The following is a 23846-nucleotide window of genomic DNA, read 5'->3' on the forward strand; positions in this document are numbered from 1 at the left end:
GGATATTTCGTATGCTTTAAAAAAAAACACAAAAATATCCAGATTTGATGAAATATGATTGCATGGATATGACTGTATTGACTCAAAGATATTAGATTACAAGCTTTGGCCATCCGAAGCGAAATTGTGTGAGTAATAGGTCCGTCACTATGGGTCCGTTGCATCCGTTGCGATAACGAATTTGACTGACAGCAAAATAGATTATGTGTATTTGAGTCGAAGACGCCACATTTCTGCCGTGCACCATGCCGGAATGCACAAAAATTGGTAACTTTCTACTTTTGCCGTGCGGTAAGTGTGGCTATAATGACAACTGTTTAAAGAAGAAAAATTTTGAATCGCGCAAATTTTTATCGAGAGTGTTTTTTATTACATCAAATTAAATGCAGAAAATGAATGGAATTTAAATGAATTGAGTTAATTCAAATGCACCTTCATCTTTTCGATAAATCCTTCAAAAAGTATAGAAAAGGCCAGGCTTAACTAATTTGTCATGAAAAATTAATGTGCGTCCCGAGCTCGATATTGTCATCGCACCCACCTTCTACAACCACCATAAATTCTTTTAAAACCATACATTTTTCCGCTTTAATAAGTATTAAATTCTCAACCACCAAAAACCTTTTTATATACAACGAAATAAAATATTTTCTTTCACGGCAGAAGTATCTGTTTGCGGCAATGTATTCATTGTGCGGCACGATACGTTTTAGACATCACCTCAGTCAATGCGATGCAGCAACGGATAGGCCTATAATTTCAGCTGTCGCGTCATCAGGAACTGGGCAACAGAATTATGCCTGCTCATTTCACACCCATTCACGCACTCGCCCAGTCCCAATCAGTCGTTGCTCAGACGGCTTTGAAGTAGCATGAGCGTTGTTTGCTTTGATTTTTTTCGTTTATTACCAAAATAATCTCATAGCCCCGGTTACGCCAGCGAAACACCTGATTCCTTCAAAGTCCTGATTCCTGCAAAATACGCTTCCACAGCTGTTATGATCCCATAATTTAATGAAAAACGCTTTCCACGCAAGAATTTTTTTAGGTGGTTTGAAATGTTACCATAATACTCAGAATTTATTGTTTTACTAGTTTGCAAGTTATCCTCAAACTAAATTCCTTTCGCAACCCAAAAAACTTGATGCTAAGACCTTCTTGGGCGATTTCTGGACACAAACTCATTTCGATGCATAAAGTCCACTTTAACATTTTGAAACCGCTCAAAATGTTGCTGAGAAAGCCGCATTCGAATGTGTATTGGTTCCATTATTAGTGAATGCGGCACCCATTTTGCACACAGCCAAAACTTCAATCAAAATATTGCTTACACTGCCTAATGAGATGCCTACGGCTTCTAGTAAATCTCTTTCAGTCACTCGACCATTTCCCAATACGATTTCCTGTATTTTTTCTACGATAACTCGCTGTTCTCGTGTTTGCTCCGGCATAAACTGTCTTCTGTGCGTAGTGTAGGATTTATACCGGAGATCTTCATGTACCACTCGACGGATAAGACTCTCAGAACTATTAAGCTCTCGCGAAAGGGTCCTCATCACTTTTGAAGCGTCCTCGTCTATAACCACTTGCACTCGTTGAATAAATACTGCAGATTGAACAGTGTCAAAACGTTCCTTGAATTTTGCGTTTTTCAACAGATTCTGACTCGCCGCCTGATGCTTCCATTTCACGGCGGATCTGACGAAGGAATGAGCGAATGCACTTATGAAAATTAGAGATTTCTAAATCGGTGTGACTTGCACAAATAGACGATAACTGCTTGTCTCTGCATTTCTTGAGTTAAGTTGTAGTCCTCCATGTCTTATCTGAAAAATGATTTCGGAAAGTTATAACCACAAATATGCTTGGGCGATTAAAATATATTCCGAGTAGGATCTAAAAAAGCTCATTAATACACATTCTCCATATATGTCTTGACCACAGCGCCACCTAGTGCACCGAGGTACACTCGTAAACCTTCCTTGACATGTTCGCATTAACTCACCGAAATTTTCTTCGCAATCAATGTATATTTCTAAGCCATATCGGAAACTCAAAGTCCCCTGGTTATGTTGGTTGGACAATTAAGAACCAAGAAATGCTTGTTATTGCCTAAAAATTAGTTATCCTCATATATTCTCGAAAATATTGGAAATACCATTTCTTCGAAAATTACTACCAGTATTGGAAACTCAATCAATCATTCAATCACTCAAAAAGTACAGAAGCGACTTGAGTGAAATCCCCGACAAAGTGCCAATCAAATGGCGAAAGAACTGAAAATATCTGACCGTAGCATCCGCCGCATACTAAAACATTATCTAAAGTCAAGCCTTACAACATCGAAAAGGCTCACACCAAGCAGCAGGAAGTCAGACTTGAGAGAGCGAAGGGGCTGCTTCGCTTGACCGAAAGCGGTCAATTTCCGAACGTTATGTTTTATGACGAGAAAATTTTTCAAATTGAGCAATTCGTAAACACCCAAAACGATAGGAGTTATTTTACCGACTTTTCATACGAGAATATGAGTCATCGGTTGGACACCAGGAGGCAGCACCCGCCACAGGTAATGCTTTGGGCCGCTATAACCGCAGATGGGCGATCTCCAATCGTTGTCATCGAGCCTGGCGTCAAGGTAAATGCGAAATATCGGGAAAGTTTTCTGGAGGTTGCTTTGAAGTCGTGGGCAGACAAACATTTCGGTGGCAGACCATGGACGTTTCACCAGGACTCGGCACCGTCTCACAAAGCTCGAGCGAACCAAGAATGTTCCGAACTTCACAACGTCAACACAATGGTTCTCAAATTCACCAGACGCGAATCCAATGGATTATTCTCTATGGACCATTTTGCAGAGCAATGACCGAACTAAAAGATTCACCAGTCTCGAGGCGCTGAAAAAAGCTATTGTCCGCGAGTGGGCCAAAATACCTGTAAGTCACATTCGGGCAGCTTGCGATTCGTTTCTGGACCGTCTCAAGGCCATAGTCAAGGCAAACGGAGGTTATATCGAGCAAAAGTAAATTGATTCTTAATTTTGTATTATTTTCACACTTTTTTTTACTTTGAATTGATTAAAAGTAATTTCTCAAACTAAATTTATGGCCTTTTTATTTAGTTACACTTCGAGTACCGGACCCTGTACAGCAAGCGTTTGACAAAGTCTGGCACTCAGTACTGTTATATAAACTAAAGGACATACTGCCCCTCCATTCTACCGTTTTTATGTTAATATATAGAGAGGAAAACTTTCGAAATTTACGAAATAAAAACCGGAGTTCCACAAGGTAGTTCTTTTGGACCAATGCTCCACACAAATTTCACTGCTGACATGCCAATACTACAGAATATTAACTATCAGTTGCAACCTTTGCGGATGACACTGCCATTCTTTCTTTTTTCCGTTCGGCTATTGAAATTGTCCAAATGCCGTTGAACGAATAAAAATTTGATTTTGAAAATGGAACATCCAAGTAAATGTCTCAAAATCTGTTCAAGCCACATTCATGCTGAGCTGCTCCAGTGTTAGTCTTAACCAAACTAGGTATCTCCGTCTACATTTAGATAGAAGACTAACAACACATCACAGCTAAAAGATCTCCACTTAAAACAAAAGCTCGTAAAATGAACTGGCTGCTTGGTCCAAATTTAAAGTAAGGACAAAACAAACAAATCTTAATAACAAAATTTTTCTTTACAAGAATATGTATGTATGTTAAACCTGCTGGTCGTATGGTGTACAAAACTGGAGTACTATAAGCAAATCGAAGATAGATGTGATCTAAAGATACCATTCAAAAACACACCGGGTGGTAACGAATGCTCCGTGGTATTTCAAAAGTGCACACATACACAAAGGCTTAAATATACCAGTGGTAATGTTGAAATAAAAAATACAGCACAAGATACATAAATGAATTAAACTGTCATTCTAACACTCACGCCATCAACTTGTTAAACAACAGCGAAGAAACGCAATGGCTAAAAAGATTACATGCCTTGAACTTGTCGGTTAGATCTTACGAATAATTTAAAAATGTAAATACTCATTTTTAGAATTCTTTGACCTATTTCAAGGACAAATTGCAAATGATGCAAAAAAGTTACTAATATATTATATGTTATTATCATTTATTTATTGTTTAATGACAGATTGTGTAAGCAAATCAAAATAATAATAAAAATAAAAAGAATGCACACAATTCTTTTTTTAAAGGAAAAAGGTGCGAAACATTCTCAGGGGAAAAAATCATAAAAAAACAACGAATATTTTGAGCGACTTCAAACTTCCACTTCGTCTTACAAAAATTGACTGTGGTCCCAAATTATTTCAAAAAAGTCTGAGTAAAAGTTCTAAAATTTTGATGAAAATTCGAATTTTTATAAATCTTGTGCAAAGTTTGAAACTTGGATTATTGTAGTAAATAAACGAATAGTAAAAACTTTTCAATGTGTAGTGCCTAACATATTCTGTTCGTAAAAACTATTTAAAGTTAAATAATTTAAAAATTGTAATAATACTCACAATCAGGATGCATAAAATCACTCACCGCTTGTCCTTGCGCGTTTGTGACGTTCGAAAATAGCCGTTGCCCATTGTGCCGCCATAGCACAGGCTGTGACTCTGTCCTGAACCTATTTTGAATGTTAGTTAATATTAGCCTTTCACTCGCGTACAAGCAATTTGCCAAGCTATAAAAAATGATAGTGGAGAAAACCAAAATTAAAGAATAAAATTAATTAATATAGACAAATTTGTTACTGCGGTGTCAAAATGACAACTTACTGTAAATATAAAAAAACGCTTTCAAGTCACTTTTTCCAAAATATCTATTGCCTTTCATACTTCTTACAGAGTATGTAACATTGTATGCTACTTTAATCTGTTATAGAATATTTTAATTTGATAGTCACATTAATTTCATCTTATCTACATCAAATTCTGTCTTAGGTTTTTTGCGACGGACCTTTTATACCCTGAAATTGCTATTTATTGTATTCGTTCGCAGTAGGTTCGAATACGCCGCGTTTATTTAGAGGCCAAGCCATAAATTTTTAATTGAAAGGATCGAAAGTGTGCGAAAGGTGTCTCTGAAACTTGTACTAAAATCTGTAAGATTTTCTGAACTTATCCAATTTTACACATTGAACAACTTCAAGTGTTTAAAATTTGGAAGACCGATTCTTGCTCTCTCGTTTGTTTTCTATATTATTAAAGGTGACATTGGTTGCCCATATCCTCAGCAAAGTGTTACTTTTCTTACACCTCCCAGAACTCTTCGTATTGCTCTTCGTTCCTATTTCAATAACTGCGATAAAGATTATGCTTAGAATGTTCCTACTCCCTAGATTTCTCAGTTTCAAAGAAAGAGTTTTCTGTACTATTGAACTCTCATCTCAAGTCTGAAATTATGGTTTCTTGACTTCTAGAAACAAAAGAAATAAAATATAAAAAAAATAAATTTCAATTCACAAACGTCCAAAAACTTGCACAGTATGCTTTATTTAAGAAAGAAACTGTATCAGTACAGGACTGCCATCTTTTATGTCGGTATGAAAATATTGAAAAACTTTGAAAAAAAAATCAACTGATTTGTATAAGTGGGGTATTTTTATTTGGTTTACAATTTATTGAAACTATATTTTGAATATGGTACAATATCAATCAAGTGGCTACCTTTATTGGCAATCACAAACTGCGATCTTTTTTCTGCGCTTGTCATCACCTTGACAAGCATTTCGGATTTTATAGCGTCGATTTCGCGTTGTTTCGGTGTAAAGCGATCCATGGTTGAAATTGTACTGAACTGAGGTATCGAAAAGTAAAAGTTAGTAAATGACAAAGTTATTCAGCGTTTACATACCGACATAAAAGGCGGCAGTCCTGTACTGATACAGTTTTTTTCTTAAATAAAGCATACTGTGCAAGTTTTTGGACGTTTGTGAATTGAAATTTATTTTTTTTATATTTTATTTCTTTTGTTTCTAGAAGTCAAGAAACCATAATTTCAGACTTGAGATGAGAGTTCAATAGTACAGAAAACTCTTTCTTTGAAACTGAGAAATCTAGGGAGTAGGAACATTCTAAGCATAATCTTTATCGCAGTTATTGAAATAGGAACGAAGAGCAATACGAAGAGTTCTGGGAGGCGCACCCTGTTCTTTTCTTAGAAATCTGAAATCCCTTCAAAATTGAAAAACATGTTAAAAATTAAAGAATATTTGTGAAGAGAAATTAAAAGATGTGATTAAACTATGTCGTTCTGCAAACATTTTCTATCAATTTGACGGAAAAGTGTATTTGTTCCTATGCAAATTCAATGGCAATTTTCAAAACCTTGGCAGCCCGGGTAAATATTAATGTATATATATATATTATATATATAATATATGTAGGGACTTATACCTATGTTTGGCCAAAGAACCAATTAGAGAGTAGCATCAGGAATTTGTTTTTTGTTTTTTTTGCCCATCTAAATGTATAAATTGATCATTCATACGTCGCGCGGTACTATTCGTGAATGTTGCTCATACGTCATGCCTAACTAGCATAAATGAAGATACATACATAGGTATTTGGGTCGCTTGGGTAGCTGTACAGCAAATTTTTTTGATTGTTTTGAATTTGTTGAAGCCAATTTTGCGGTTTAAATTCCTTTATAGATAATTATATGTGGCATGTTCACTATATATGTATGTATACACAACTGCTTGCCTAACATACGTATGCATGTAGCGATACTAACTATAAAGAATTGAAAACCCGCTTACGTAATTAGTGTTATAACAGAGTACTATGTACCTAATAATTATAGCAGCGAATGCATGTGGGCGCTTTGACGTGTCATCTTAGAAGAAAGCTCGTACCTTTGCTATAGCTTTGCTTGGCCTATAGTTAAATATCGAGGCATGATAGTGGTAAATCTAATGGGAGTTTATTACATACAAACAATGTAGGTACTGGAAATATTGGCTTTGGCTCTCTATGTTTAAAAATGGTGCAAAGGCTGCCACATACATACATATATCGAAAACTGTAAACGAATGATTATAGCTCATAAAGAGATAGGAATCTTTCTAAACCGCAAATGTTCTATACGGGTTCGGTTCGTCTTCGGCACCAAAATGAGCATAGGCGAGCATTTCCTAAACATTTTTTTTTTTTTAAAGTTGTATAAACATTTATATTAATATAGTTTTTGTAAAATTGTATGATAACTGGTAACAAAGCCCACATCTTCTGTTTGCTTTTCTGTATCAAGATGAAAAAGCCGATAAGCTGTGGTTTTTACATTATAATATAAAATTCTCCAACTATGAGTAGGTTTTAAATAATGACTATATGCACATAGGTAAAATATTTTTTTGTTTTTATTAATTTTACAAGCATGCGCTGAAATTAATGTGTCTGAAATTTAACTTAAACCCTTTTTTACTTCTTTATTAATAAAAATACAAAAGTGAAAAAAGGTAAAAGTTATTATATTAAGTGAAATTGAAATTTGAAATATCGATCCAAGAAGCACCCTATCATCAAACACTCAGGCATCAAAAGCTTCGGAAAGTCAAAGGGTAGATAGTCAAGGAGGAAAGGAGGAAAGTAACAGAAAGAAAAAGATAGGATAGAATAGAGTAATAGAGGTAGTTAGACCAGTGAGAATTTTCCAGATACTTTGATAAATCCGGAAATATCCTCCAGTTTGAGAGATCAAATTTTACTCGGAACCTAAAATTCGTAGCCTTGCTCAAGCAGATGCGGGACACTCACACAGAAAATACTCAGTGCCTTCCGCCTCCTCGAAGCAAGACAGGCAAATCGGGACCTCAATGATTCCAATGGTGGTCATATGTTGACCCCATGGATTGTGTCCTGTAATAATACCGACTATCAACCAGACGTCTTTTCTTCAAAGTATTAGAAGAAAGTCCGACAGCTTTCTGTTCGGGTTTGTCACAAAATACTTTGCAGTTCTGCAGCGTTTCAGACCAGACCATCGCTCTTTATGTAAATTGCAAACATAATCGCTGATCCACTTCTTGGTTTCTGCGGAATTTCGATTACTGGTCCGTGTGAGGTAACCGCTGATCTGCAGTTCGCCAATTCATCTGCAATTTCATTCCCTTGATCCCCGCAGTCTCCTGTAACCCAGATAAGTACGAGCTTGTTGTGTCTCTTTCAACAGAATTAAGCTTCTTCTTCCATTCATGAACAATCTTTGAGGTTCACTTTATGATCTCCAGAGCCTTCAGTGCTGACTGTCACTAAAGACTCCAGTTTGTTTCCCGTACCATCTCCTATCAATTATTCACTCAGCTATTTTAGAATGGCAAAAATTCTGGTTAGGAAAACTGTTGCCATTCCTTCCATAGCGTAACGATACTTATTACAATCGTTTAAGTACCATCCGGCTGCAGAACCTATTTAATTATTGGATGCATCGGTAAAGAAAATATCCGCCAAGTGTCTTTGAATGCACTCTGGACTACTCCAGTACTCTCGCAATCGACATCAAATTTCCTTCGAAATGAAACTATGGGTATTAGGTCGTCCTTAGGTGTCAAAAACAGTGGATGCTGCTCAGATAGCGTCTTGAAGATTTATCTGTGTCCCGAAGTTCCGCCTTCTTGCCAGAGGCCATATTTATGGAGCCTACACATTGTTTTTATTGCTTCCTATTGTATCTTAAGATCCAAGGGGAGCAAATCAAGCATAGGATTTAGGGTATCGCCGGAAGTTGTACTCGTGGCACCTGTAATGCAAGTTATTGGGTACTAGTTTCCTTCAATAAGCTCGCTTCGGTCTTAAAGTTCGGTCGTTCTCTTGCTGTAAGTATGCTTTTAAATAAGTGAACTGTATATATTGGGTGTTTTTTGAGAGCTTGCGAACTTAAAATGAAAATACAAAACAAAAATATTGTTGGAATAGTTTTGTTTTTATTATAAAAAGTAAATTATAAATATTATTTTTGGAATATGATATCCGTCATATGTACGCCGCAGGTACCAGTTACATGGTCAAACTTTTTCCAATAAATAATAAATAAGCCCCATCAGAAAAACGCGACGCAAACGATGATCATTTGGCTTGAATTCTTTCACGAGTTGTATTTTATGGACACATAAGCCAAAATCCTTCCGTAAAATTTTTCACGTAGTCGAAGAACAAAGGCCAATAACAATTGAGAACGACAAAGAACCGACCTTTCGGCGTCTTTTTCAACTCTTCGCTCTATGAACTTTCCGAACAGATTTTTATTTTTTTTAATCTAAATTTCCACAATTTGGAAGCGTTGTTCTAACGTTAAACAATTCATGATGACTTGCCAAATCTTACTGAACAGATATGTTACAACAGTTTGCCATTCTCAGCTGTCAAAACATAGTTATCGATATCGATAGTTCTCATACAGCTAAGAAAACACCCGATACATATGCAAAACTGTGCTTTTTAACAACCTGCTAATTAAAATTTTCTTTATTGTATTTCTTCCTATTTATTTATTTATCGATATTTGGTCATTTCCGTGTGCACTTCGCATGTAAAATATTATTCATTTGCTTATAAATATATCAATTTTTATTATTAAAATAGTAATTCGCATCCATTTTTTGTAAATTTCACCCCACAAGCTACTCATTCATTGCTTGCCATATTTTTCATGCCGCAGTAATTAACTTTTTGGTCATTTTTTTCGGTGTTGCCGCTTTAGCATTCACTCCATCGCACTAACTTCATTCCAAATCCATATAACAAAACAAAGACATGAATTATTTCTTGGTTTGTTCCATTTCTTTCAAAATTATTCCTTTTTTTCTTCTTTTTCTTTTATATTTCGTTCTAAGGCAAAACTAAAACAGTTAATGAAAATGCGGAACAACCAACCGCCAAAGAAAGCAACTTTGCATCAAAAAGCATGCAAGCGCATATTTTAAATCCAAATCTATCGCTTACAGCAGATGAAAATCTCTCAAAAGGTATGCTGAATCTGCCGGCGCTAGTGGTCATCGCTAGTACTGCAAAAATAGTACTGCACATGGCTTGCTTCCATTGCTCATCGCTAAGTCGTTAATCATCTAAATTTTCTTTTTTCTCTATATATTTTCAACCCAACACCCTTGCAAAATCTCTACATATGCATACACACATACACACTTGTGCATAACATGCTCGCAACGGTTTTTCTTCTTCAATGAAGAGGAGGATCTGACACAATTAAAAATTTCACAGTTACGCGCTCAACTACGCGTACATGGCTTAAGTCCTGTTGGCAAAAAGGATGTGCTGGTGCAACGCTTGCAAAACTATTTACAGTTAAAAGCAAAAAATACCATCACTCATAAATCATTTGATATGCAAGATGATCAAACGAAAACAAGAATAACGGAAGAGAAGTTATTAAAAGATGAAAAATTAACAGAAGAAGGCTTTAATTTGGCTGCAAGAAATGAGAAACTTTCACACGAAGCACCACAAAGTGAAATAAATGTGTCAGAAACTAAAATAAGTGGGGTGCATCGCAGTTCCATAGTTGACCAGCACACGGAAGAGCCATCATTGGCTAAATTGAATGAATTATCGCTCCCGCCAATAGCAGAGAAGGCAGCAGCCAATGCTGATAAAGGCGTCGAAAAGTCTAATGGACACCTAACAAGTACTTCTGAGTTAGTTGCCAGCCCAAAAATAAGTGGCAAGAGCGCTGCTGATGACGGAACAAATGATGACAACGACGATCGTCATGAAGACGATGACGAGAAATTTCAAAATCATTCCTACATTAAGCATTCGGTGGAAAATGTGGTTGGGAAGCAAGCTGAGGGTATGTACAGTCATTAGTCTCTTAATACTCACTCGTATGTGAAAAGGTTGCAAGAATATGCTACGCAAGTTAGATTTAAGGGTGACCACCGTACTAACAACATATTTTCTATTGGATTGTATTTTAGGATTATCTGTAAAATATGTATATTGTATAATGAATCGTGGGTATTATTTATAAACCATTAAGCATGGCAAGCACATCAACATGAACATCATTTGGATGACCTTCAAATGGAAACAAGTTTTCCAAAAGCTTTAAGACTTTTTACGAACATATTATCTACCTACTGTTAATATTTTTACACCATTTTTAGATTAAAATTTTCTCGAATTTTAGGATTTAACTTCTGTTGGGGGTTAATTCACTGCTCGCGTTAACAGCGGTTCACTACACCCAAATTATGTGTCATGAGTCTACGCTCCTTTGGTAGGAAAAAGTAACATAAAACAAAGTTTTCAGGTTTCTCAAATTAAACTTTTTTTTTTAATTTTAACTATATAACGAAACTCAACTTATGAATAAAACGTTTAAAAAAATGTATGTATCGACCGACACGCTACCGTCACCATGTTTCACTGTTGGCAATCATTTTTTTTATTCAGCCCTGTATCCTATTGCCTCAACACAATTTTTCTTCATATAGATACCTTGATACCAAAAATACAAAACATACTTTGCGAGATAATAACCCTTTTCCGAAATTCTGGAAGCTTGTGTACTACATATTTATGGTAGGCTCATTTTGCGAAAGTAACGCGTTTTTGCCTATTTATCAGGCGAAACTTCAAAATTTAAATGATTTTACTAATTACTTTATTTAATTCATTTAAGAGTACTTTTTCTGTCTTTAAAATGTTTGAAATGAAATTCATATATAGAATAACAAACCTCCTTCTAAATTTATAAATTACTGAAGAAAAAATGTACTGCACATACGCAAAAATGGTAAATTTAGGTAACTTAAAACATTTCAAAAACATAAAAAATATTCAATTAAGAGGCCAGCTGCATCAAACCCTCGTCGGGCAGTTACAATTTCTACCATAACTACCATCTATGGGGATTTTTTACCATCGACTTCCACAGAAATACGTCTAAAACTATAAAAAATAATGGTCTGTATAAAAATCGATTTTTTGAAAATTCTGGACGTATGTAACCCCTTAATTCAAACCCATTGAGGAAAAGTTTTTAAACCTCCCACAGGAGTATTGATATGGCCATTACGTATTTTTGTTTATGGTTTTCAGGCTCTCGTTACGCGATTTTCAACACTTTTCATGCCCTACAAAGCTTCAGATTACAGAAAATACCTGTGCCATGGTGGCACAGCAATTCATACCGGGTATTTTTTCTAATGGAATACTCGATTTAAGATAGTGAAATTTTATCAAATGTTTGAAATTTTGTTTGCTGGTAATAAAATGTATGTACTTTTGACGTGATAACGTCTTATAATTCGATTTAACAGGCTGCACGCACGAAAAAATGTGTCGTTACCTTGCTCATTAGTGTTACCTTGCGCATTTGTCGTTACCTTGCTCATTGCCGTTACCTTGAATGAACTGCAAGCGAAAGCGCGGAACGAACAAAGCAAACGAACGGCAACGTTCGACATCTTGCTCTCTCCTACTTAAGTGAGCGTATATATGTATGTATATGCCCATATGTACATATATAAATTCACGTATTTGTATTTGCATATGCCTTCTTATTGATTATTATTAATTTGATTTACTTGAAGAATTTAAAATAAAACCAAGTTTGTTAATAATACCTGTTGTTTTAATGTTATTATTATTTTTTGACGTGATAACGTCTTATAATTCTATGTAGCCGGCTGCACGCACCAAAAAATGGTGCTTGAACAGCATGTTGTTATTTTATGATATGTTATGTTATGTTATGTTAAAGTATATTATGTTATGTTAATGTTACCTCATTCTCTATATCGATACAAAATATCTATCAAACAAATAAAATTAAAATTTTCTTTTGAAAAATGCAACCATTCAATCAGTATTTTCTTATGACGTTATCACGTTAAACTATCTTCAGTAAACCGACTTTACAGACAACCTCTTTTTTTTTATGTATTTATTCTTTTTTTTTTTAAATTTGTATATGCCAAGTCTTGTGGCGTTACTTGGATAAATGTCACAGCCTAAAGCCACTGACATGTAAATGCTTTCCTTAAACCCAACCACAAAACCTCACAATTGCAAACGATGATAATACAAGCAGGAAACCCCACCTCCAGAGAAGCCGTTTCTAAATATTTACATACGTACATATGTATGTGTAACCTTAGTCAGCTCAATCAGTAGCTGTTTTCCTTTACTTATTTAATTCAACTTTAAATTGATTAATACCAACCGGCGTCGCAATTTTTCATGTAAAATACAAACAGCTAACGAACACCACAAACATCTATTATAAATACAGCTACGGTCAACTTATTAATTAAAAATGACAGGTAGTCCCTTTCATTGGCAGAGGTCAAGTTTTGCAAGGAACACCTTTTTTATTAATATTATTTCAGAGCAATGCATTTATAGAGAGGGCGTGTACATAACAAATTTTTTGCATTGATTCCGGTTAATTCGTAAAATTTCTGAATCATTGGAATCATTGAGAATCAGTGCAAATTACCAGAAGATTTAAAAAAATACTACAATAAAGGATAAATTAGCACAAGGTGGCGTAAAATTAAGCATCCCATTTTGTTTTTAAATAATTGTTTTCCTAAATAAAGCAAATGGTTTTGAGTGATATAAAGGTGAGGTGCCAATAGAGGTGTTATTCCCGTAAAAGATCAGTGGTTTCGTTGCTTGTGTGGCACGTAGTGCCGTCTTGTTGAAAATAAACGTTGTCCAGATCAATACCATCCAATTCCGGCTATAAAACCGGTAATCATCTCTCGATAGGGCAATCCATTCACCGTAACTGTTGCTCCAGCTTCATTTTCGAAAAAGTAAGGTTCAATGACTACGCCGGACCACAAATCGCACCAAACAGTCACACGCAGGAAGGATTGAGGATAGAGAAAGCCTTTGAAAAGCCTTTCAACAATAACTCTTGGATTTTCTGAGCCCCAGATCCGACAATTTTGCTTGTTGACGAAGCCACCGAGGTGGAAATGGGCCTCATCACTCAAGATGACTTTTCGATGGAATTCCGAATCATTTTCATGCATTTCAACGACCCAATCAGCAAAGACACGACGTTGTTGATGATCGGCTGGCTTAAGTTCTTGTGTTAACTCGACTTTATAAGCCTTAAGACCCAAATCTTTATACAAAATACCGTGAAATGACGTTTGTAGAATGCTTAATTCCAAAGAACGACGAGGAATAGACAATCCTGGGTTTTATTCAACACTTTCGGCTACAACAGCAATACTTTCGACGTGCACGGGCTTTATTCTTCATATCACTAACTTGTCCCAGCAGCTCGAATTTTTTCGCCAATTTCTGCATTGCGGTCCGACAAGGTGCTTCACGATGCCCTAAAAATGTTCGAGTTTTACGAACCTTCTCTGCCAAATTTTCACCATTTTAATAGTGAACTTTAATAACTTCAATGCGTTGTTTAAGCGTGTATCGTTCCATTTTTATTAATGGCGTAGTTTCTACTTGTCAAATATCCAAAAATGACAGCTTCAAAAGTGGCATCTACCGAAATAGCGGTCTATTCAAAATAACACCTGTTATTGGAAAACCCTTTATAAACGAGGTTTCTCCAAAAAATAAGGTGAATTTTTAAATTTCGCGGGCCACGTACATTTGACTTTTGATTAGTTTCTTTTTTTTTCTCGAAGATATGCTCACGGTTTTAGTTTGTTAGTGAGAGATATAAATAAGACAAGTGTTTTGCGTTTTCGGCGATTTTCTGCTATCGAAAAAAATGGATCAAAGAAGTTGCATAAAATGTTGTGTAAAAAATAGTATTAAGTGCTCAAATCTCGCATAGGTTGCTTTCAACTACTCCTCTTCGCCAACGAAAGCGGTTATGTGCTAGGCATCTCAATTCATTCTATTCCCTTCAGGCCGATGGATTTCATTTCTGCATCTATAGAGCGTCGCCATGTCATACGGGGTCGCCCAATTCCTCGACCGGCTTGCTGAAAAGAAATCCTCGCTCTTTTTCAGCGTGTGGCCGATTCACTGTAATATTTCAGTTGCTACATTCACGTCTGAAGCTTCCCTCAACATATCATCATTAGTAATTGTTCGCTGCCACAAAATTCGCAAGGTGCGCTGAAGCCAGCGGCTGATAAATGCTTCTAGTCTTTTCGTGATCGTCACCGTTACCGTCACCGATGTTATTGTTTTGCCACAGATGGGCGGGGATGCCGAAAGCCGACTTTCTGCATACATCATTGAATTTAGAACCACCATCTGCAGTGACCATGCAGCCAAGGTAGCAAAATTTATCAATGTTTTCAAACTGCTGCGCACGCACTACCAACGGCTCGGTTACAGTGCCATTAAGGTATAATGCCTGTGTTTTGTCAACATTGACTCTGAAGCCGGCTGTTTTCAACTTCTCCTACATGGCTTGAGTTAATAACTTCATGTCGCAAAGCTTGTGTGCAAGCACGACGTATGCCAGGTATCTGAAAAAGGTGTTTTGAGTGATGGAAATCTTTAGCTGCCTAACTCACAAGTGTCAAATATGGCATTTCCAAAAACTACAAATTTTCCGATAGGGTGATCAATTTCGTGCCACCTTGTACTTTGCCACACCCGTACCCGTATTTCAACTGTTGTAGAAGGAGGAGGTCAGCTCAGCGTTTGGAATTGACATTATTAAAAAATCTTCTAAAATCTTCGCAAACGGAATAATCAGCCAAAACGGTGATGTCGTCTAAAAGACTTGACATGGCTGCACTAGGCTATTTTTTGGCACGCCAGGTTATTCGAATTAAGTTGTAGTCCATCTTTAATGGCACTTTTTACACTTTTCAATAATGAAAAAAATTATTGAAAAATAGCCGAATTAAATTCCAAACTCAAAATGGCCCAACCTGTTCATGTACAGAGTATTTCAAAAAATACGTCTAGATATTGTTGTTTTAACAGGTTATATACAGTTAGAAGGTCGAAAAAAGCGAATTTTACAGAATTTTTTCTGAGAAAACTTTTAAATTTATTGATCTAAAAATTTGTACACATGCTATGTTAGCTTTTAACAGTATTTTAAGGCTTAATATTAGTAAAAAATATTTATTTGGAAAGGAGCTACAGCTGATCTCCGGGAGCTACTCTCAAAAAAGACGTTTTGTGGTGGCCAGTATATCTCTGAACTGGATCCGCTGAAATTATAAAATCAAACAGATTTCGTTAAAGTAGTGTTAAATCTAGTAACCAATCGAAGGAATAAGCAAAATAAATTTTTTCTGACAAAATGGTGGTTTCTCAAAAAAAAAATTGATTTTTGACCAAAATTTCGGCCTTAAATTGTTTATGAAAAAAAAAATATGTATCGGTGAGAAAAAATCTTCGATTAATTACTAAAAAATATATTTAAGAAGCTCGTGTTAAAATTTGAGACTAATCGGTTTAGCCGTTTTCAAGTAATGTTGGTCACCGACTTTTGAGAAAAACGCGTTTAACTTTTGAACAACACTTTCAAGCACTCTGAAACGCCTTTTTCAAATTTGCGTGTAACTTCGAAAATATTCACCGGAACGATATTAAATTTTCTGCGTATATTCTTAAATATATGTGCATTGAGAAAATAAAATAAATTTTTTTTTTTCAAATTCTAACTGTATATAACGCCTTAAATAAAAATGTAAACATTTAAATTCCTTCAGGTTTTACTATTTTTACTTAAAACGAAAAATGAAAAATTACATCATTTCAATGTCTACCATGAGCACAGACTGTCATCCGAGACCTAAAATTTTCAATGACTCGCTCACACTTCATCGCATTGTGTTCAGCCAGATCGATCCGAATTCTGTGTTTCAGCTGTGGAATCGTTGTTTACATATAAACATAGATTATTCTTATCAAAGAACCCCAGTTTGGTCTGTCAGTCCTTTTGCAATCCTCGACAAAACCAGTTTCTTGAAATTTCTTCATCAACCTTTGAATTATCGACTCATTCGGACAATTATTTTTAATAGAAAAATTATGAATTTCACGACATGTTATTCTTAAAGACCAACCAGTTTCATAATAAGTTTTTATAATTTAAATTTTAAAGCGTTGTTCTATCTATAAAATAATACGTCTGTCCACTTAACAAATCTCAAAGATGACATAAAAAAGATACTGTATAGGAATTATTCACTACTGGCATCTAGGCGTTTTGAAAGGTCCTTTATATTTAAAATAGTAAATAAAAAATCCTGTGTCGAATAGGGCGAAATTGCGAAATATCTTGCAAACGTATATAGTAAAAAAATGCCGCAAAAAAGAGCAAACGAAGTCAGGTGTAGTGTTTTTGGAGAAAATAGTGACTCACGATCTGTAGAAAGTATTAATGGGCATTTGCCCGAAAAGGCATAGTTTGCAAAGCCTTCGGCTCCTTTGGCTCCTTTTCTCTCAAAACGTACAGAATTATAAGAGATCGCTAAAAAATGCATCAGTTTGTACAAAAATGGGAAAAGGTTTGCTTTTCGTATGAAAAAAAGTGAAAGGTAATTCCGCGGGATGGAAAATCAAATTCTTGTCGCACTTACTAAAAGTTTAATTCCCAAAAAAAAAACCTTGGAAGTCATATTATACTTTGGGATGTTGGGTTTTTAACTCATGGCATGAAGTTGAGCTCATTACACAAATTATGGGACGTATGGATCAGCCCACCACACATTTCTATACTGAAGAGCATAAAGCTTTCTTATTGCAATGATAAGTAATATGCGAATCACAATAATATAAAAAAAAAACAACTTTCCGAAAACATATTTACGCTTCTTCTTTCACACATAGCAGCTTTTCGTCGAAACATATCAGCTTTCACTAGAAAATATTTCTCTATAAAAATGTTATTGAATAATTTAACTGTAAAATATCAGTTAGTGAAATTTCATAAAACTTCTTTAAAAAAAACTGATGAGGGTTAATTCAACAATCATAGGTAGGGTTTAAATTGTTGTGCACAATTTTTTTCTCTAAATACAAGAGTCATATTTGAAATAAATTTATGTATAATATTTCAAATAAACAAAATTGCATTCTTTTCTCAAAGTTTCAACCTAAATTGAGTTAAAATAAAGCAGAACTCATGCACAAATGCGAATGCTTGGAATTAGTTTCGTTCAGGCCCTAAACAACAATGAAGGATTCCCCGAGATTATGTGACCGGGAGGTGGTCGCAATATATGTAATAAATAAAAAATACTACGAAGTTAAAACATGTTTATGAACTGAGTTATATTAAATATAATGGCAACAACAACAACCAATACACATGGATTTTATAAGAAGAAGTGGTAAATATTGCTAGCGAAAATTTTAAGCATTTACAAAAACAAAAAAAAAGCATTTCCAAACACCAAAATTCTTTATGGCTGCGCTTCTAATTAGTTGACCAGTGCTGTAAGCACACATAGTCGTATGTACGTGAATTTGAGATTACATACATACTCTGTATATTTGCACACATACATATGTGACAATGTATGCGCTTTGCATCCATAATTAACGAGCCTTGTTTGTGCACGCAGATATGCAAAGGGACGAACACGCACTTCGACTCTTGCATGTGGCATGCCACAGGATTATTTATAAATATGTGTACATGTATACACTGTGTTAGGTAATTGTAGCACTAGTGCCTATTGACAAAAACCATATAAATCCAATTCAGAAGAATTTTACACTTTTTAATCAGCACTTTTTACGCAGTTCTATAGCCCATTGAATTTTGAAAGAACAAGTACAAGTTTGTGGTGACTCAAAAATCGGATTGATTTGTTTTCAATTTTTTGTTATGACGCTATTTTCTATTCTTTCCAAAGAAAAAATGTCAAAAATCAACGCGATTTTTGAGCCTCTTCAAACTTGCACTTCATTGCACCAAAATTCAATGGGCTATAAAACTGCGTACTCAACATTTTTCAATGAATTTGTTACATTTTTTTTTTTATTTTGCACAAAGTTAGAAACTTCTATGTATATGACTTCTGTAAGAGAATGGATTATGTTTCCATAAGCAAATTATTAATATTAAATGAGTAACTGAGAACAAAATGAGAAAAAATGTGTCAAAACTTGTCAATAAGTCCTTGTGCTTGTATATCTGCCATAAAAAGTGGCTCATAAGCAACCTTTTGCAGTTCGTAGGTGGCATAAAACTGTGTGACTCTCCATTTGTGTAACAACAAGAAGTCGCAACCCAAAATTAGTAGAAGGAGCTCAACCAAACATTCGACAAAGGATGTAGGTGCCATAAATACGTATACATACACATATAAAAATATGTATGTGCATATTTGCATCATCACCCATACACATATAGTGTAACAATTGGGAAAGTCAAAGGCAATAAGCTCTGAATTTATGCATATGTTGTGAATTTTGAAAATGTTGGTTGCTTCAGAAAGTCGGAGAGACGAATATATAAATACAGTTTGTCAAGAAAATATTTTGACTTACTAAAATATTCAAGACATTTGCTCTTCTTTAACTAAAACCATGGGTTCTTACTGAATTTGAAGAACCTTTCAAAATTATTTCATTAACTTACTTAGTTACCAGTACTCAGTCAGTCATAAAGTGATCGTAAGAGTGATTAGTTGATAAAAATATCAATTCGCACGTAAATTATAAAGAACCCAAAAATGCCTGGAAAACAGATATCGTTAGAATTAATTCAGTTAGTCTATTATAAAAAGAAAAAGCGTGTAATAGTTATCAGAAATGTTTCAGTTCGCCAAGTTTTGCAAAAGCAAAACATTCTGTCAAAAAAATACTGGGAATTATTCACTAATACGCAAAATAATTGTTTAACCCGGGATTTGTCGCTAGGAAAGTGCATACACAGACAGTCGCAACCGGGCAGGTCTATTTATAAGTTCGTGCGGTTTTACAACAGATGGCGTAACTTGATTATTATTCCATCGATCCACATTTCCAAACATTCATTGGAGAGCTACTGTCGTAAGGCACAAACGTCAGTATAAGTTTTTTATTTGAAGCGTAAACAACAATATTTTTACCACACTTGAAAATGTCGAATTTCGTGCCAAATAATGTGTTTTTGCGGGGAATTCTTCTTCATTATTTTAATATAATATGAAGAAAAAAGCAGCCGAAAGTCATCGTATCTTGGTGGAAGTTTATGGTGAGCATGCTCTATCTGAGCGAACGTGCCAGAAGTGGTTTGCACGCTTTAAAAGTGGTGATTTTGGCTTGGAAGACGAAGAACGCGAGGGTGCGCCGCCAAAGTTCATGGATACCGAATTGGAGGAATTGCTCGATCAAGATCCGGCTCAAACGCAAGAAGAGGTTGCAAAAACTTTGGGAGTTGATCAATCAACCATTTCCAAACGTTTAAAAGCCATGGGAATGATCCGAAAGGTAGGCCATTGGGTGCCGTATGAATTGAAGCCAAGAGACGTTGAACGCCGTTTTATGGCATGCGAACAACTGCTTCAACGGCACAAAAGAAAGGGTTTTTTGCATCGAATTGTGACTGGCGATGAAAAGTGGGTCCATTACGACAATCCAAAACGTCGGGCAACGTATGGATACCCTGGCCATGCTTCAACATCGACGTCGGCGCAGAATATTCATGGCCTGAAGGTTATGCTGTGTATCTGGTGGGACCAGCTGGGTGTTGTGTATTATGAGCTACTGAAACCGAATGAAGCGATTACGGGGGATGTCTACCGACGACAATTGATGCGTTTGAGCCGAGCACTGCGAGAAAAACGGCCGCAATACGCCGATAGACACGACAAAGTTATTTTGCAACATGACAATGCTCGGCCACATGTTGCACAAGTGGTCAAAACATACTTAGAAACGCTCAAATGGGATGTCCTACCCCACCCGCCGTATAGTCCAGACCTTGCGCCATCCGATTACTATCTCTTCCGATCGATGCAACATGGCCTGGCTGACCAGCACTTCCGTAATTACGATGAAGTCAAAAAATGGATCGATTCGTGGATTGCGGCAAAACCGACCGAATTTTTCACAAAGGGAATCCGTGAATTGCCAGAAAGATGGGAAAAAGTAGTAGTAAGCGATGGACAATATTTTGAATATTAAATTTGTAACCATTTTACGTCAATAAAGTTTCAAATTTCGAAAAAAAACCGCACGAACTTATTCATAGTCCTATATATAGGTGCATAATTAATAAAATATTTATTTTACGTAGGGAGCGTTTTTTTTTGTTTCTATGCAGAAAGGTACTTGAAGCAGCAGGGCACGGTATATTGTAGAAAAAAAGTTGGAAGTGGTTTTATTACCTCTGTGGTATTTTTTACCCAGTAGCGACGAACGCCCTGTTAATCATCAAAATGTATATTGTCGCCTTCAAAATAGGCTCCTTTCGAAGCAATACACATATGCCAACGATTGATTAGTCCAGTCAACAAAACACCTTTTAAATGCGTTTGAAGTAATCTCCTACAGCTCCTTCAGCGAATTCTCCTCTATCGACTGGCCTGTATTGACTCAAAGCGGCGTCCGCGGAGTGGCAATATAAGTTTTGGGAAAAGGAAAAAGTCACAGTTAGCCCCCTGTGGTGATAATGGTGGTTGTTCGATAATATTTGTCGAGTTTTTGGTCAAAAAAGTGTTCACAATATGAGCCTTGTGAGACGGTGCGTTATCGTTGTGCAAGGTCCATGAGTTTTCTTTCCACAAATTGGGCCATTTCCGACGCGTATTCCCTCTCAAACGTCGCATAACTTCCTAATAATATTCTTTATTTACCGTAGAACCATTTTGCACAAATTCCGAGTACACAACACCATGATAATCTAAGAAAACGAGTAGCATGACTTCCACTTTTGACCAACTTTTATGTGGGATTTCGGGTTTCGGCTCATGTGGATTGTGCCATTCAGCCGCCTGTTGACTGGTTTGCATGTCAAACTCATATTCATATGATGCGCTGGATAAACGTTGGGTCCGAATTCACTAGCTCAAGCATGTATTCAGCCTCTTCTTCCGATGAATTTTTTGAAAGAAATTCAACTCTCTTGAAACGAGTCGATCTGCCACGCGTCTCATGCTCAATTGATGGTGTAAAATGTTGCGAATTGATTCGTGAGACACGCTAAGGTCACGAGCTACCTCCCTCAAACTTGAATGATGGATTTCCAGCGCCGTTGAAGACGTTGATGAGTGACCAGATCGGCCATGTTTTTGATAAAACACTCTCGTTATGAGCTTTCTGCAACATTTTCAACGATTCGGCACACGAAATCCCGTTCAAAATACCCAATTTAACACAAATCCTTTGTTCGATATTTTTATCTATTGTGAAAATTGCAGAGACAATTGCAGGTGACTGATATAATTAAATGAAAAAAAAGGTTAATTAACTTAGTACTCTATCACCGAACTCGTATATTCGTTTCGGTAAATCGGCTGGCAAAAAGCAGCATGGAATTTACTTGGAATTGATTGCGGACTGATACCGCCCCAAAAAGTACTACACGTGGTTGCGGTATTTCGGAGGCATGTGATTGACTTCAACGAACTACGTAACTCGACTAAATACATATGTGTATCTATATGTCTGGCGAATGCTGTTTATGTTGTATGTGTGTATCACACATGTTGTTACCCGAATCTAAAACATTGCAAGCCAAAACACTGAACCTCAAAAAAAAAGCAGATAAACAAGCCAAATGAGCAGCAAACTACTAAAATACTTTCCCATCTCAGTGGTTTAACTTTGCCAACCAACCAGTCTAGCAGCCACGGTTCAGAATACAGAAGGATTTCTTTGGGAATTTCTGCTACCAGTACTACTGCTGCAACATTTCACCGAACATCACCAGCACCAATGCCACTATAGATGCCCTGCAGGGAAATGCCAAACTAGTATGGAAACATTATATTTCAGTCACTGGTATTTAATAGAAGAAGTCATACTAATTCAACATTGACTAGAATAATACCAGTAGTAAAATGATCAATTTTTTTGCAAATAAGTGGATTTTTTTTTTGAAAAATAATTATGGACGCTCCAACGCATCGCGATGATTAGAGAATTATGTGTAAGTAGATACTGATAAATAAAGAGTATTTCAAAAGTGACGCCTGTACTGAAAAAATCATAGAATGCATCTTTTCTTATGTCATTTTTGACATTTGTCAAGTAGACAGATGTACAATTTTACACATTGGAACAACGCGTTAAAATTATTCAAATTTTTTACGAAAATGGTCGATCTTTAATAACAACATAGCGCAAAATTCGTGTTTTTTTTGTGGAAATAGGTGAAAAATTTTCAAGTAACTAGTTCGGTCGAAGACAGAAAAAGGACTGGTACACAAAAAACTCGACGTTCTGTTGAGAAACCTGCTGCTCAAAGTAGCGAAAAGTGTTGCTGAGCAACCTTCAACTTTGGCATCTCGACGTTCTCAACAAATAAGGCATTCATGAATTGACTGTTTGGCGGATTTTACCTGCTTTACACTTAAATGATGCCATTTTTCAAATATGATTATTAAAAGCCGTGTTTTGAATAGAAATATAAAATTAGTGAAATCTGAAATAATCTACATTTTAACACGTTTTATTCCAAAACAAAAACCCTGTGCGTCTTTTGAAAAACTCTTTAGAATAAAAACTGGTTGAGCTGAAAAGTGAACTGGTAATATTCTGGTCCACAACTAGCATTTTTCTCTGCAGGGTACCCTCCTCACGATGGTATTAACGATGCTGTGGCATGTACGAGTACTAACGTGATATTTAGGAGAAACTAAATTTGCGTTTGTTTTGTTATTATTAGTGTTTTTGTGTTGCGGTTGGCGTAAAAGCAATGGGAAACGTTAAATCAGAAAAAATATCGAATGAGCTAAACCCGCCGAATTGAGGTCAA

General features: G+C 35.9%; 1 protein-coding gene across 1 annotated transcript in view; it reads left to right on the forward strand.

The window, feature by feature from the left end:
• The first annotated feature begins 245 nt into the window (after nt 1-245).
• Nucleotides 246-23846, forward strand: part of LOC128861170 (uncharacterized) — a 49988-nt gene continuing 26387 nt past the window's right edge. Inside the window, exons 1-3 of the mRNA XM_054099096.1 lie at nt 246-291; nt 9844-9975; nt 10197-10817. Coding sequence (XP_053955071.1) covers nt 246-291; nt 9844-9975; nt 10197-10817 — 799 coding nt within the window. The remainder of the gene's footprint in view (nt 292-9843; nt 9976-10196; nt 10818-23846) is intronic.

The sequence above is a fragment of the Anastrepha ludens genome, chromosome 4 (genome assembly GCF_028408465.1).
Source record: "Anastrepha ludens isolate Willacy chromosome 4, idAnaLude1.1, whole genome shotgun sequence".
In the NCBI taxonomy this organism is placed as follows: domain Eukaryota; kingdom Metazoa; phylum Arthropoda; class Insecta; order Diptera; family Tephritidae; genus Anastrepha; species Anastrepha ludens.